This window comes from Simochromis diagramma, unplaced genomic scaffold (genome assembly GCF_900408965.1).
Source record: "Simochromis diagramma unplaced genomic scaffold, fSimDia1.1 OVJJ01000602.1, whole genome shotgun sequence".
Classification (NCBI taxonomy): Eukaryota; Metazoa; Chordata; class Actinopteri; order Cichliformes; family Cichlidae; genus Simochromis; species Simochromis diagramma.
This window is the reverse complement of record NW_024387040.1, coordinates 15,075,264-15,092,647: the sequence shown is the minus strand read 5'-3', so window position 1 is coordinate 15,092,647 and position 17,384 is coordinate 15,075,264. Positions and strand designations below refer to the sequence as shown.

The 17,384-nt window shown below is 40.4% G+C and overlaps 2 protein-coding genes across 2 annotated transcripts; one reads left to right on the top strand and one right to left on the bottom strand.

Moving 5' to 3' along the window:
• Positions 1-12,042: 12,042 nt before the first annotated feature.
• LOC120741284 lies at positions 12,043-14,317 on the top strand. Its single transcript, XM_040044084.1, has 2 exons — positions 12,043-12,593; positions 13,117-14,317. Exons 1-2 carry the CDS (start codon positions 12,209-12,211, stop codon positions 14,157-14,159), a joined length of 1,428 nt encoding a protein of 475 aa, XP_039900018.1. The 5' UTR covers positions 12,043-12,208; the 3' UTR covers positions 14,160-14,317.
• Positions 14,318-14,639: 322 nt separating this feature from the next.
• Positions 14,640-17,009, bottom strand: LOC120741283. Its single transcript, XM_040044083.1, has 2 exons — positions 16,422-17,009; positions 14,640-15,855 (listed from the first exon to the last, which is right to left on the bottom strand). Exons 1-2 carry the CDS (start codon positions 16,854-16,856, stop codon positions 14,740-14,742), a joined length of 1,551 nt encoding a protein of 516 aa, XP_039900017.1. The 5' UTR covers positions 16,857-17,009; the 3' UTR covers positions 14,640-14,739.
• Between the last annotated feature and the right edge of the window lie 375 nt (positions 17,010-17,384).

Genomic DNA, 17,384 nt, shown 5'->3' with positions numbered 1-17,384 from the left:
GATGCTTAAAAAGTGTGTAGCAATTTGGACAGTCAATCCAGTGATTGCTTTGCTTTTTCTATGGTCACGGCTTACCTACTTTATTACAGTCATTTGGCTGTACGTGACAATATATTTAGCTAAAGTTCCTTCAGCTTGTTTAGGTTTCTCCCTGTGTTCTAGGTTCATTCAGCCCTGTACCTTGTCGGAACAGAAAGCAGTTTTTTTCGGCGTTTTGAATAATTAAACGGCGTTTTTTACGCCATTTCTTAACCAAACGGGTTAGGAAAGTGGCGAATTTTGGCTCTAATGGCTTGCCATACCAACCCCTGCGAGTCAACGTACAGTTTGAGTAGGAGCTGAATCGCGCGACTGAAAAAAATCGCAGTGTCTGCCCAGCATTACCCCACGTATACTACGCGATGCACGACGCACGACGAAGGCCAAAATCGGGCCGATCGCCAAAACGGTCGCACGACTCAAAAATCGGCTCAAAATGGGCCAAAAATCGCACAGTGTAAGCCCAGCATTACACACACCCAGCTGTGGTTTCCTGTTTTGCTACACTCTGGAGAGCCTCGCCTTTAACGGTCTTCTCTCACAGAGAGCAACAGAAAGCGTCCTTCAGAAAACTTTGATAAACTCAAGATTGACTGAACTCAGTTCAAAGTTACCTTGACACTTACCTTTAGATGTGAGAGGTAGTGATGTGTCGAAGCTTCGAAGCGTGTCGAGTAATCTCGGGGGAATTTTTGTGAAGCGCGTATCGAGGCTCGCTTTGAATATGTATGCAGTGACGTTCGAGGCCTCGTGGGCAGTCCGTACCACGTGACTGATTCAGGAACTGGCTCGCCGGTTCGCGCCAGATTCGAAATAAAATGGGCAGCAAAACACAGCTGATTCCCTCATCACGCTGTGTTGTGGAATTGGATTACCTACGTGCTACACAGTCACTTGAGCATTTCTTCTTCGATGGAACCAGCAAGGAAGAGATTTTTTTTCTCTTCTAATAAAGTATGCACACAGTAATAAATATCACAACTGATAAGTACCATAATATAAATAAACAACACTACAGATCCTATAATGTCTTTTAGTTTATTAAAAAGTGGAGCGCAACACAGTTTGTGTCATTATCCAGATGTACATAAGCATGATTACACAGTTACTAGGGGTGGGTTTTGATTATCGATTAAAATCGATTCTAGCTTGGATAACGTGATTAATTAAAATCCTGAATCGATTTTTAATATAAATTTATTTTGCCCCAAACGCCAGAATCTCAGGTTAAACCTCACTAAATTTCAACAACCACCAAACAGCTAAAACAGTAAATGACAGCAGACACATGTAGGCTATTATGCACAAAGACGTAAACACAAAGCGCCGACACATCAGAATCAGTGAGATGTGGCCTTTCTCACCCGACGGCACGGACACGGTTAGGGCCGAAATCCGACAGCTTGCTGGTTCTGATCTGTCGGCGGGCCTTGTGTTTTACGCCATTTTGTGCTGATTCTGAAGCTGTAGGTTTTACCTCTCCAAACAATATTGACTGAACCAGCAGCAAAAGAAGATCCAAACTACGCTTCACATAAACATGAATTCCCTCTGACTTTTGCTATTTTGCTTCCACCACGATAAAATCACACTTCATGCACAGCTCGTGGTCTCTCTCTGTACTCCAAGAACAGTTTCCCGTCTAAAAATCCGTTTTCTGCATTATTCACTTGCTTGTTATGCACAAGTCTACCGTTGTTTACAGCGCTGTCGGTCGCTGTTTTTTTCCCCTTTTACTTACTTCCAAAAAGAAAACCTGATTTCTGCTGTTCAGTAGGCTACTGAACAAATGTAAACTTTTTAAAATTATGCAAAATGCAAAACGCTTAGCCGTGTCTCTAAACCTCTGTAACTTTTCTCTGCTTCACTTCAGCAGCATCAGGTAATGTTCATATGTTGATTAATGGTTTTCTTTCGTTTTTGATCTACTGCAGAATATTTTTATAAAATCGTTTTTCTGCTTTAGCCTCAGCTACTTTGATACAAAGGCATCTGCTGTGATGCTTACACCTTTGATAAAGTCTCGCAAATGTCATCTTTCTTTTTATAGCTATAAAATTATGGAAATGTACTGATCCGTGATCTGAATTATAACATTTGACTGTCTGAGGCAAAATTTACCCAGATCGGATCGAATCGATTCTAGAAATCAGTGACGATACCCAGCTCTAACAGTTACACAATCATACCAAAACTCTGTCCTGATAGGTTCCACTTTCTCCTTTGTATCAGACATACTGAGACAATATTCGGGATAAATAATCATGAAAACAATTTATTTATTCAGTTTAGCGGTTTACACGTCACATCATTATAATCACAGAGCTTGTTTCACTTGAATCGTCCACTTGATGGCGAAGTAGAGCAAATGAATCATCACAATGCTTCGAACCATGAGTCGACCAGTTGGATGGAAAGCTTCAGTTCATCACGAGGCTTTATCTCACCATCACTAGTATTTTGGTCCTAAACCATTCAGAGCTTTATAGACCAGCATCAGAACTTCAAAGTCTATCCTCTGACGGACAGGCAGCCAGTGTAAAGACCTGTCATGGTCCTGTCACATCAACACCGTGGTGAAAAAGGCCCGTCAGCGTCTCTACCACCTCAGACGCTTGAGAGACTTCCAACTGCCCTCCAAGGTGCTCAGGAACTTTTACTCCTGCACCATAGAGAGCATCCTGACGGGAAACATCTTAACCTGGTTCGGGAACAGCACCATGCAGGACAGACGAGCTCTACAGAGGGTTGTGCGATCAGCTGAGCGCACCATCCGCTCCGAGCTCCCTGACCTGCACTCGATCTACAGCAGGCGGTGCTGGACCAAGGCCAGGAAGATCGTGAAGGACCTCAGCCATCCCAACAACGGACTGTTCTCTCTGTTGAGGTCAGGAAAGCGATTCCGCTCCCTGAAGACCAACACAGAGAGACTGAGGAGGAGCTTCTTCCCGCAGGCGATACGGTCTCTCAATCACACCACCACACAGAACTGACCCACACATACAGTTCCTACACACACTGGACATTCTGGACATTGTTTTCACTTCATTACTTAAATCACGTTGCTGTTATTGTGTATATGCTGCTGTTATTGTGTATATATTTATTTATATTTCTTCATACATTCTTATATAGTTCTATATTGTGTATTTTTTTTGTACAGTTATTTTATTTTCAACTTTAATTTATATATTTTATCTTATTCTCCCAGTTAAATTTACCCTTCATTCTAATTTGTGTTGTACAGTTATTTCATTTTTAACCTTAATTTATATTTTATTCCTTCCTAGTTAAATTTACCCTTTTTAATTTTTCATATTTATTTCCTATCTTATTCATAGCCTTTTCCTTTTTTTGTTTTCTTTAGGTCACGAGCAGTTGTCCAAGCATTTCACTACATATCTTACTGTGTATGACTGTGTACGTGACAAATAAGATTTGAATTTGATTTGACTTTGGATGGAGCAGCTCTCATTTCTAGAAATATGGACACATTTATTAAACCCCCTAAAATATGACTATCCAGAGCTGGGACCAGGAAGCAGAGTTGCAGTCTTACACGCCTCTCTGCAGCTTCTCTCCTCCTGAAACGACAGCTTCAACACAGCATTTAAGCTGTTATTAGACTATTAAATATTTCACTTTAATGTTGCAACTACGCAGTCACTTCTGTCTTTAAACAAAATAATATTTTCCAGTTACAGAAATTATGAAATCCAAACTAAAGTGTTACTGTTGCTATATGCATTTACTATAAATAATCGATGATGGTGCTGACATGAAGGAAGAGAAAGTTACAGGTTGCATCCTTTGAGTTTGTCTCTGTGCCTTTGGGCGAGTTTTATGACAGATGTTTCTGTTCAATTCTTAAATCAACTTTTCAAAATACAAACACTATTTTAAAGCTTTTAAAGAGTAAAATATTAATGATAATTATAATAACAGTAATAAAAACAAAAGCTCTCAGATCCATCAAACCAAGCAGCAGAGAGAACAACAAGTGAAGATAAAACTTTAACCTTGTAGACTTCATTATGTTCCAGCTGCTCTACAGACGCTGTGACCTCGAACTTAAGCAAGTTGTAAAGTATGTGCAGCTTAATAACTTCATAATTAGACCCTGTGTAATTATGAAGTTATGAATTATGAAGAGCAAAGATATCCTTTACGCAGTGGGCAAATTAGAGAGATGACACCATCAGATTCCGAGCCCTCCATGTGTTAATCAAGAAACTGCTGCTGTGCTACATCCATAAATAATGAATAAATTAGGAGCTAAAGCTAAAAGGACAGTTTATTTGTACCATCTTCATGTGAACACATTCAAGAACATCACAGATGAAAGAAACATTAAAAACTTCCACACTACATAAAGCAAGAAAAATAGTTTCTTCCTATATGTAGAAAAAAAACACAGAAACATCAAACACATCCAAGACTCTCTTTGAAAGAACTAAAAACCTTTATTCTCATGGTCCAATCATGAGTGAACTCCCCGATGAAGCCTTGTGTGCTAAAACATGTCAGAGTTTTAAAGGTTAAACATGAGTTTCCAAAACGTTTTGCTGGAGAACAATGAACTATTTGACTGAGTTTCAATTATTTACAGACGAGCAAAACCAGGACAGAGAAAAAAGGACAAAACTGACTCAGTAAAACGACAGAAAATAAGATCCCATGTAAATCTGTATTATGTAGAAGTTCAGCCCAGCAACCAGTTCAGTTCAACACAAGTTTAAATGATTCTATCTGAACTCTGTGGAGCCTGATCTCAAGCTTTTTGAGTCTGACACTGAAACCAGAGGATCTTTCTGTCTCTTCAGATTCACTGTGATCCAGTGATGGGAGTGATTTCAGCCCTGAGTGATCACGCTGATGTTTGCACAGAGCAGACAATGAGGTGAATGTTTGGGCACATTGGTAACAGTGAAACAGTTTATTAGTAACGTGGGATCGTTTGTGTTTGGAGTATGAACTGAGATTCCTGAAGCTCTTGTCACACTGGTCACAGCTGTAGTTTCCTTCCATGTGTGTACGTTCATGATAGTTACGATTAGTTGAACGTGAGAAGCTTTTGTCACAGTGTCTGCACTTGTATGGTTTCTCTCCTGTGTGGACTCGTTTGTGTCTATTAAGCTCACCTGCAGTGGTGAAGGATGACCCACACTGATCACAGAGGTGCTTTTTAACCCCACTGTGAATCAGTTCATGTTGTTTTAAGTGATGTGATGTGGTGAAGCTTCTCCCACATTCTTTGCAGTATTTCAGTTTGTCTCCAGTGTGTCTACGTTGATGTATTTTTAGGTTCTGTTGCTGAATGAAAGTTTTTCCACAAAGGTCACAACGAAAGTCTTTCCCACCACCACAGTGATGACAGGGTTGAGAACTGGATCCATCTGTGTCGCTCTGCTTCTAAACAAAGACACAAAGACAGTGTAAGTCAGTCCTTCAACACCTTTATCCTGAACGTCGCCTGAAATAAAGAGCATCTCTGCAGACGTCCAATTACATTTGACTGTTTCAGTTAACACACTCAGTTTACTGGGCTGCAATAACTACAATACTACCACCATAATACTACAGTAATACTAAAATCATAACTGACATGAAAATCTGAATAATCACTCAGAGCTGCTTTTCCATGCAGTAGAATTGCTAACATGCTAACACAGTTTAATGAGCAGAGTTGTTCCAAACAGTCAGGCCAAAATGACAAGATAACAATATAAATACATACCTCACAGTAACTGCACTTGTAGAGTCTCTTTCTGGTGTGGATCTGTTGGTGTTCTCTCAGGTAACGTGGAGCTTTAAAAGACTTCTCACACAGGTCACATTTATAAGGTCGTCCCTCAGTGTGGGTAAACATGTGTTTTTGTAACTGTGCATCTGTTGTAAACTCTTTGCCACACTGTTCACAGCAGTACACATCATGTCTGGTGTGAATGCGTAGGTGTATATTTCGGCTCCCTCTCTGGCTGAAAGTTTTTCCACAGATGTCACAGCTGTATGCCTTAATTCCAGAGTGGGTAACTAGATGCCTCTGTAAGCTGATACTTTGAGTAAAAGCTCTGCCACACTGATCACAGCTGTACGCTTTAACTCCACTGTGGATGAGTTGGTGGTTTTTTAGAGCACCCTTCCAGGAAAAAGATTTTCCACACAAGTCACAGATGAACGGTCTCTCTCCAGTGTGAATGACCTGATGCTGTTTTAGTGAACCCTTCACAGTAAACTCCATCCCACACTCGTCACAGCTGTATGCCTTAATTCCAGAGTGGGTAACTAGATGATTCTGTAAGCTGCTACTTTGAGTAAAAGCTCTGCCACACTGATCACAGCTGTACGCTTTAACTCCACTGTGGATGAGTTGGTGGTTTTTTAGAGCAACCTTCCAGGAAAAAGACTTTCCACACAAGTCACAGTTGAACGGTCTCTCTCCAGTGTGGATGACCTGATGCTGTTTCAGTGAACCCTTCAAAGTAAAACCCTTCCCACACTCGTCACAGGTGTATGTTTTCTCTCCCTTTCTTCTGTGAGGTTTGTCGGCCTCCTGAGAGCGCTGACTTCTCGCTCCATGTTGGTCCTGCAGTGACAGAGATACAAACAGAGGCAGTGAGTGAAATGCAGTCGTGGAACAAACTCAACCTTCAAACTCCCTCCATTAACACTAGTTTTAAACCTGAAGGTGGAGTGTGGCACCAAACACCTTAAAGGTCTCTTATCCCCACCTGCTGGTAGTTCTAACACATTACATCCAACCTGCTGTTAAAAATAATTCATGACTTTTTAAAAACACTAAAAATCATGTCCCATCCCTCCTGATTGTACACACACACACACACACACACACACACACACACACACACTTACTTTTTCTAGATTTATACATAACCATTCAGTGATAATAAACCCTATGTTTGTCTTATTAGCTGCTGACAAAATGATTGAACAATACTCCAGATGAGACATTACTAGTGCATTAATGACATCTTTCACAATTGAAGAAGTGATACAGAAAGAGCATTTCATAGCCATAGCTATGCCTTGTCCCGTTTTCTTAAAAACAATCGATGTGCTGAGACCATGAAAGGTGGTGATTTATGGTAACGCCGAGTAGTTTCATCTGGGTGACGTGTTCTAACACTGGCTATGGAAAGACTCAGTTGTGGGCTGTTGACTAATCTGCTTCTAATTAACATAGATTTGGATTTGAATACATTTAAAATCATGTTGTTTTTACTTATCCAGTCAAACACATTCAGCAAATTTTGTTGTGACACGCTGATCAATTCAGAGTTGTCACTGGCTGAATAAAACAAGGTGGAATCATTGGCATACCCAAGATTAAGTCAAGACATATTGCAGATCGTCAGTGAAAACTGAATAGAGAAGTGGAGCGAGGCAGCTGTCTTGGGGTAAACCGCAGTTCATAACTGAGAAATAACCATTACAATAAACCTTCTGCTAACTTTTCATCCAGCACAAAGCAGCTGGTGAAAATCCATAACATTTTCGTTTATCAATCAAAAGATCATCATTTATCAAATCAAATGCAAGAAAAATGTCTGATTGTAACCTGAGGGTTTTTTTTACATTAAGGAAAAGGCACCAAACATCAAACCAATTTAAGCCTAAACAGTAACACATGAAAGTAGAGCAGGGCGATATGACCAAAAATATTTATCACGATATACATTTGAAAATTTGCGATAACAATATAGCTGACGATAAAATTGACACTAGACAAAATACTTTACAACTCCACAACTTTATTAGTGCAAAACACCCATCAATATATTTTCACTTAAACAAGCAGCTGTTTTTTTATGTGCATTAAAGTTATATAAAAATTTAACAGTGCAAATGCAAATTGCTTGCTGACAGTTTAACCAAAAGGATTTTCCAGAGGAAATTGGCCAACATTTGCTCCAAGGCATTTGTATTTGCACTGTTAAATTTTTATATAACTTTAATGCACATAAAAAACAGCTGCTTGTTTAAGTGAAAATACATTGATGGGGTTTTTTTGCACTGATAAAGTCGTGGAGTTGTAAAGTATTTTGTCTAGTGTCAATTTTATCGTCAGCTATATTGTTATCGCAAACTTTCAAATGTATATCGTGATAAATATTTTTGGTCATATCGCCCTGCTCTGTCTGTCACCTTCTGTGTTGAGCTCATTGTTTTCTCTGTAGTGGCTGAGCTGAGTCCAAGTAGCTGAAAATGTTCCTCTGCTGCTCCGTCAGACTCTTCTCCTCCTGCTGATCAGCTGGGACACAAAACAGATCTTTGTTAGGCTCCACACTGCACTGAAGAGTCAAAGTGTCTCATATGTTCACCTGACAACAAAAACAACAAATTTTTGCTTCCCGAGGTGGGCAAACAGACACAAAAAGGTTTGAGCACCGATACCAAATTTAGCAGTATGCAGACCAGTAGCAGGAGAGATTGAGGCCTGTTATTAGAATCAAATGCCCAGTGGGCCGACACAGAGATTTGAAGCGTTAAGACAAAGACAGCTATGTTTTATCCTGGAATACATTTATTTTACATTTTCTTGAAATGTTTTTCATTATAGCACTTTTACCTCCAACTAGGGGTGAAACGATACACAAAATTCACAGTTCAGTTCTGTTTGATACTTTGGTGTCACGGTTCGATATTTTTTCGATACAAAAAAAAAAAGTTCATGCCTTTTTAATTAGTCATTTATTAACATTATAAATATATATTTTAACTCAAAAGTACAGTTTTTAAATTTAATGTTGATGAAACAACAAAAATAAATAAATAAATAAATCTGATTGAGGAATCACTCATCTTTGGAAAAGAGAGTTTATTACAGAGAAATGGCTCTTTCCAAAATAAAAGCTATTCTATACGCTTCTTCTGGGCTATACTCTCAGCAGCATATTAAACATATCAGGTCCCCATAAGGAGAATCATGTGCTAACGGCTGTCTAAATGACTCTGGTAAAGTTTGTGGCATGCGTGCTTGTTGTTTTTGTCTGCTTCCACTTGTCTTTGCACTAGGATGATGTCGGCATAAATGTGGAGTCATATTCGTTGTGTTCCCACTAGTGCTGTCAGCGTTAAACTCATTAAAATGACGTTAACGCCATAACGCTGCAAATCTCCCTTAACGAGTTACCATGGATCGCCCCGTGCGTGGGGCTGGACGGCATCAACACGTTAACGAGCTAACTGCGATAACGCACCAGTTCCCACCAATTGAGCATTGCGTGGCACATCGGACATACTGTTTTACTTTTGTCCATGACGCGCTTACCATCAGGGTCATGCTTCACATGAACATCACGATAGTTTCAAACGCCAGATCTGAATGAAGGTGGGGGAGGTTCAATTTCGGGTAGCGTTGAGGCAGTTGCCATATTGCAACGAGCTTGGCTTCTGTCTTGCTAGCTTGCGCTGCGCTGCGCTCAGTGGATCTGCACTCGACAGTGCAGCCTAGGCGGGGTAGTCGAACACAGATCTACTGAGCGCTCAACACAGACAGCATCGTTGGAAGAAAAGTTGATAAAACAAATAAAAGATTTTGTATTGTTCGATACATATGCATACCGAACCGAAAGCACTTTATCGAACGTATTTGTTTGTTTTGTTTTTTTAAAAAAAAAACACACTCCCTTCACCTCTTCTACATTCTTATGTTTCTCCCAGAGCAGATCTGAGGGGCAGCCCCTCAGTCATACACATATACTTTTAATCTCACCCTTAAGGGGTGGTCCCCAGGAGTTTCACAGCATGGTTTAGAACAGTGGTTCTCAAACTGTGGTACACATACCACTAGTAGTACTTAGTCTCTCTCTGGTGGTACACGGAAAATCTCAATTTTTTTTTTTTAAAGACTAAACAATATGTAATTGTGGAGGTATGCAAAGATGACACAAGCGTTCCCGGGGCTCTTGTGGGAGAGAGGGTGGACTAGAAAACGTCTCCCTGAGCATGAGTCCTCTATAAAGAGCAGCTTATTGCCAGTGGTTGCGGCCACTCCTGCAAGTGAGTAGTAACCCTTTGCAGCCAGCAACAGTGAATTGGTGAAGCCAGCTGTCGGAGGAAGACTTGAGTGAAGAGGAATCCGCCTTCATCTGTCTCTAGCAAGGACAGTGTGCTCTACATGAGCTCAAGAGCAATACCGTCACCCAGGCCCGAGAGAGAGGAGTTTCTCGGTCCGAGGGAGTAGCGCCGTAGACGTGGACAAAATTGTTGGTACCCTTCAGTCAATGAAAGAAGAACTGACCAGGGTGTCACCGCAGTTTGTCACACTGCGCACGCGCAAACACAAATGTCAGCGAAAAAGACGGCGCAGCACGGCAGTGCAGCGTGTGATCTGGACACAAGCGATGGGAGCACAACTTGTAGAACTTTGGAAAGCTCATCCGAGCCTTTTCGATGTGGCCTCACAAAATTATCACGACCACAACAACCGTGAAAATAGTTGGATCTACACTGCTGCTCAATCACAGCTGCCTGATCAATGTTTTTCATTAGCAATTTAGCAAAGTTGATGGTGGTGGTGTGTCTGTGTGAGTGAAAGACAGAGAGGGAGAGTGAGCGACAGAATTTCTGTTATAACCTTCATTTTATGGACGCACAGTGTGAGCACTCAGGTCGCATCAGAGCATCGGGCCGTATAGTGTGAGACCCTGCACCGTGACCTATGAACTTCTAACCCCTGCGAGTCAACGTACAGTTTGAGTAGGAGCTGAATCGCGCGACTGAAAAAAATCGCAGTGTCTGCCCAGCATTACCCCACGTATACTACGCAATGAGGGGGAGAGAAAGATGGCGGAATAAGCGGTTGTACAATCTGCGGGTCTGATTAAGAAACGTGATTTTGATGTCCTGTAAAATACTTTACTGACAAACTGTTACTCCAAAGGAAGTAGAACGCAAGCGAAACCCCCTGGAAGTTACTTTGACAGACCTTCAGGCAGACACAAAGATAAACTTAGAGCGATAAAAATGGCTAACCCCAAGCTAACAGGTAGCCTCTCCGACCATGATTACAACCTTGCTGCTATGCGGGAAGCATGTGAGGATGAAGATATAGAAGAGATGGAACTTCAGAAAGAGATCGGAAGACCCATAGGTGACCACACTCCGTTACCAAGTCCCAATCCCAAAAAAATGAAAAGCAAAACTACTGAGAAGCAGGTGAGCATCGAGAATGTATATGAAGTTTTACTTGGCTTCACAAAGAGATGCGAGAAAAGGTTTGATTCGCTTGAAAAGAAGTTGGAAGCCTTCGAACAACGCATTGAAGTAAATACACAGGCGACCCAAAAAAACAGAGAGGAAATTGACAAGCTGACGACGAAGGTGGAGTCGCTGATGAAGGAAAACAAAGAATTAAAGGAGAGCTGTCGGGAGAGTGCACGTTACCGCAGAAGATGGGACCTCAGAATTTTGGGTCTGACAGAGAAGGACAACGAGAATACACGTGAAACAGTGATCGGCATTCTAACAAGAGTGGTTCCTGTATCAGTGGAAAAACTGCAGCTCATGGTTGATACAGTACACCGACTGGGGAAGAAAGACAATGCAGTGAGCAACAAGGTGCCAAGACCAATCATCATACAGTTCAGCATGAGGACGGCAAGGGATGAAGTATGGAGGAAATCCAAAGAGGCCAGGGTCTGCAAAGAACTGAACATAAAATTTAAAGAAGACTTCTCCAAAGAAGACCGTGAAGCTCGGATCAAGCTGTGGCCCAAGGTGCAGGAAGCTCGAAACAACGGCAAAAGAGCATTCCTAAAGGAGGGTTATGCAATAATAGACGGTAAAAGGATCGATCTGTGAGATGCACTTGAAGAAGTCACTACAAGTTAACCAAAAAATGTGGGTATGTATGTGTGTATATATATATATATGTTTATATATACATATCTGTTAAAAATACACAAATAAAAAATAGGAGAGGGTCAAAAAGCAAAGTCGTAGTTAAACGTGGGCTATCCAGAGCTAAAATTGCCGCATATCCACAGGTTTCTGTAAGAGCGTATGTAGGCTGCCATGACAGACCACTACTTCCGTTGTCCGGTTTTATACTTCCGGTTACTCAAAGCGAGACCCCGCGTTCAGTCGTTGCTAACAACAAAATCAGTTACTTTGTGCGGTAATAAGTGGCTTTACCTGTTCGAAGATGAGCTCGGGTTCAACGTGTGCTGTCGTCGGCTGCCACAATAATTCAAGAAAACTGAAAAACGCATTAGAAACATTTTGCCTTGAGCATCAACAACTTAGAAAGGCCTGTCCGTGCCCACCGCCCTACGCACTGCATTCTATGCCGCGGAAGGAGGATCGGAAACTAGCGTGGCTGGCAGCTTTAAGACTCAAACACCCTCCAAAGAGAGTTTATGTTTGCTCCTTTCATTTCATCGATAAAAAGCCCACAGAGCTACACCCCGACCCGGAGCTTTATCTGGGCTATGACCGACCCCCACCGAAGAAAAGAAGAAAGCTCACTCGGACCACTTTGAGTGTGACAGCTTCCAGTAATACGAACAAAAACACAGAATCTGTACCCGGTAAGTGAAAGTGTAAATGTGGTTTGCCACCGTTTCGCATTTTAAACACGCAATTCTTTAATTTTACTAAATAATAGCCTATGGTGAATGGCGTTAGTATCAGCACTAGCTGGTTATTAGCAGCAAAGTCTCAATTTTAACGAAAGTTTATAATAATAATAATAATGCCAAAAGATTAGCTCCAAGGGCTGTAAAGGTCTTAGGTTTGTGTTTATAAAGAACATGTTTTTTCAAGTCGAGAAAACTCAAGTAAAAACGTTAAAGGCAACCTTTGCAAAATACCAACAGTTGTGACTTTTTTTTAGAATGTAAAATAAAATCTAATCACAGTAATTGAATGAAATTGTGACAAATTTTTAGGGGACTTAGGAACATTTTATGTTGACATTTATGATTTTGCATTTGTGTGAAAAAATGTAGAATGAGAAATTTCACTCAAAAATATAATAAGCTAAGTGACACTTTAGTTTCTCTTATGCTAACAGTTTGACTGTACATCTGATCATATTTTTGTCTTATTCAGACTCCACAGTGTTACGTTCAGTGGAATTAGACCAGGCCAGCATCTCCACACAACCCCCTGAGCCACATCTGCACTCAGTCCACACACAGTGGGAGGATCCTTCGCAACAAGACCATCAATACTGCAACAGGTCTCGCAGAAAAGATGTGCAGGATAAGATGACTCAGTGTGATGAAGTTGCATATTTCATTCTTCAAAATGATGCAGACGCTTTGCTGTACACTGGGATAGACTTAGAAACATTTAACACACTTGTGTCGACACTGGAAGGATATGACAACAATGAATTTACCATGCCTGTCCGAGATCAAGTCCTCATGACACTTATGAAATTAAAGAGTAACCGTGTAATAGGTGACCTAAGCCGCCAGTTTCATATATCACAAAGCATGGCCAGCAAGATCATCTCACACTGGTTAGACAAGCTGGAGGAAGTTCTCCGACCATTAATTCCATGGCTGCCAAAAGAAACTATTCAAGCAACTATGCCTGAAGCCTTCAAGAAGAACTTTCCAAATACTACCTGCATTATAGACTGCAGTGAGACCCTTTTACAGAAACCCAGAAATCTGGGCTCAAGAGGGGAATCATACAGCCATTATTATTCACACAACACAGTCAAATATTTGGTTGCTGTTGCACCATGTGGACTAATCATGTTTGTGTCTGCGGCATATGGCGGCCGATGTAGTGACAAATTTATCACAATGGACTCTGGAATATTAACATACCTAAAACCTGGTGATGAAGTCATGGCAGATAGAGGTTTTACAATTAAAGACTTACTCTTTGAGAGAAAAGTTAGATTAGTAATACCCGCTTTCACAAAAAAACGTAGACAGCTAACTGAGGAACAGGTAACATACACACGTCGGATTGCAAATGTAAGAATCCATGTTGAAAGAGCAATCAGACGCTTGAAAGTCTACAAAATACTTTCACAAATTGTTCCTATAAGCATGGCTCCTAAAGTAGACAAGATACTGAGAATATGTGCTGCTCTAGTGAACTTAAGAGAGGATCTCATTCGTGATACACAATAATTGTGTATGTTATGAACAATTGTGGACTTGGGGATATTAAGATGGTTACTCTGGACATAAAGTTGTGTAGTGTAATGTAATTATTTTAAAATTTGATGTACATATATGTAGAGAGTAAATAATTCCAGGTCTCACTTTTATATCTTGTGTTCTAGAAGAAAGGTTATGTGATGTGACACAGTGTGTGCGTGCATATATATATATATATATATATATATATATATATATATATATAGCAATCAATCAATTGAACAATTATTACTTTTTTATTCAACCACAATGTGATAAATTTCTTAAATGAATGAAATGAAAAATATTTTTCTCAAATCTACAATAATTAGTTGTGCATTCTTGACATTTTTTTGTGTTGGAAGATTACAGAAATACAGAACTATTCACAACATTTAATGTTGTCAGTTTGTCATTCATTTCCCACCATATCTTGCAACTACGTACATTTTAGTTGTGTTGAAATATTTAACAGATTTCATATTGAATGTCTCCTTTCATTCACAAGACAGAGACCAAACTCTGCAGACATGTTGGTGTCTGACTGTCCCATTTATAGTTGTAACATGCATTAAACCTTGCCCATTATCTTCAAGTATCTCTCATTTAACTGAAACCGTCCTGCTGCATACTCCTCTACAAGTCGAGGTAAGAAATATGAGAAGTAAAATCCTCTCAAGCGTTTTACTTGTTCCTTTACAAATGCTTCATCATATTGCACTGTAAATGAAACATGCTCAGTAGGTGTCCAGATCACAAGTGTGGCAGTCTTGAGCCCTGTGCAAAACATTGTAAGTTGCACTTGCATGTAATAGCCTCTGCTGCCAGTTTTCTGCAGCTGCAGTTCCTCATCTACCAGTTTGATATCGCTGCATTTCTGGGTAAGCTGCTCCGTGAGTGAAGGATAAGTTGGCACAGGACATTTTATTTCTAGAAGCACATCTGAGTCAATGACCCCGTCAGGACTCGCAGAGAGCCATGGCTCCTGGATGCTGATAACACTACCCATGTGAAGGATGTTCATACCCTGTTCTTTCAGCTGATGACAAGCTCTAACTTCATTTTCTTTACCATAGTTTGTTTCATAATTCCCACGAAAGGAAGGGTACATGTGCTCAGATAAAAATTTGTCATTTTTTGTGGTGGCACGTACTGGAACTTTTTTAGCAGAGCTTGCTGTAAGTCTGATTTTCCTGCAGTTGTGCCACAAATCAGATGCACTTTGCTCTTTTGTTTCTTCTTGTAATTGTTCTGCTTGCTCTTCAGAAACTTGAATATATGCCTGGTAGAATGCCCTGCATGGATTACAGCTTAGTTTGTAACTGTGTGCTTGGTGTGGCTGAAAAAATTGCTCATCAACTTTACTGTTGCGGTGAGGACCTGCAGATGGCGAGGCATTGTAACACTTTCCAATTAATGTGTTCTTGAGGAGGAAAAGTGGCTTCACTGGTGCTTTGCTAACACTGTCAATAAAGTCTTGATGTGTAAGGTGATATGGTGTGTTAGGGAGAGATTGTGTCACTGCAGTCCGGGAGTTCACATCATACTGCTGCTCTGCCCTGTGATGTCTGAAGTTTATCTGGCTTAGACGTTTAGGTTCAAGGTTCTTTGCTGTCCCTGCATTCCACCTGCGCTGCTCGTCTGTACACGCAAGCCCTGTCTTTCCACTGATCGCAGCATTCTGCACCTGTAACAAACATTAATAGTTTTTTCTCACTGTCAATAGTAGATTTAACATAATGAGGAAGTTTACACTAACAAAAGCAGTACACGGTTGGTGTCCTGCATGTTATAGATATGACCCTGGGTCAATACACCTGAATCATATCCAAAACAGATATAAACACTGGCAAAGTCACCCATATTATCCATTTCATATTAATAGTCAGTTACTGATGCAGAAATATACACCCACAGTCTAAGTTTTTTCAAAGTAGTGTGTGTGTGTACAAATATACATATATATAAACAAACATGTATTATACTACCCTGTGTCACTTCTTATAACTATAGTTTTTCTTGTCTTGTAAATTTGACCTTAATGTGCAGTCTTTTATTTTTTTTTATATTTTATCTTCATGTGATTGTACAGCATACAGCCCAAAGTTAACAAGTGGCTTTCACATGTAAACAGTGCTCCACGTAATACTTGGCTAGATGGCAGTAGCGTGACTCCTTAATCACAGCCTTTGACCAGTCCAGTGTTTCTGTTTCAGTGATTTAAACATTGTGATATCCAGATAAGTGATATACCTTCCACAGAATAGCAGCCGCATGACTACATGATCTCCCTAATCCGGCGATACAGGAACAGCCGACTGTCTCCACTACTCCACTTTCTCTTAGCATTGCCCATGCTAAGTGTTTCGCTTGATTAATACTCTGGCTCGGCTCTACAGCTGCTTTAAGAAAAATAAAGTCGCCTTGTTTGTTGAGCAGTACTTGATCAATTTTGTTGCTGTGCAGGTAATTATACGCCTCGCTGCTCTTGTAATTACGTAATTCCTCGCCATCAACGCCTTCGGAAAATACAAGGTAATTAATAATGTCGATGTAGCTAACATCGGGCCATAGTTTCATGTCATCTACCCACTCCGTGAGAAGTGACGGGTGAGGCACTGCAACTGAACTGTCCTCGCTGCTTTTTAAAACATCTCTACTGTGTATCCACCTTCGATGTGTTGCCATTTACTCCAGGTAAAAGAAACTGCAGTGAGAGAAATCTTTATCAACAGTGAAGGTGTAACCCCGCAACTGTCAACAACAGCGCAAGCGGAAGTAAAAAACCGGCTTCCGCTATGAATCGGGGTAATGGCGCGAAATCAGAAATACTGTGGATATAAAGGGGTAGTACTGTGATAGGGTCGGAGTACTGTTATGATTACATAGGTAGGACACTAGGCTTATTCCTGCTTCAAGCACTTTTTTTCCTTCTAGTATAAGTGCCAAGGAAGCCGTTACTGTTCTTGTTTTGTATTTTGTTCTTGCGTTTTTTGTTTTTGTTTTTTCTTTATCTTATAGATGGCTGTTCTATTAAGTTCCTTAAATGTTCGAGGCTTAAAAAACAATGTCAAACGTAAGGCCATGTTTTTATTCTGCAAGGAAATTAAGGCAAACATTTTGTTTTTACAAGAAACACATTCTGGTAAGGAAGAGGAAACATTTTGGAAACATCAATGGGGAGATAGTATTCTTTATTCACATGGTACTACTCAC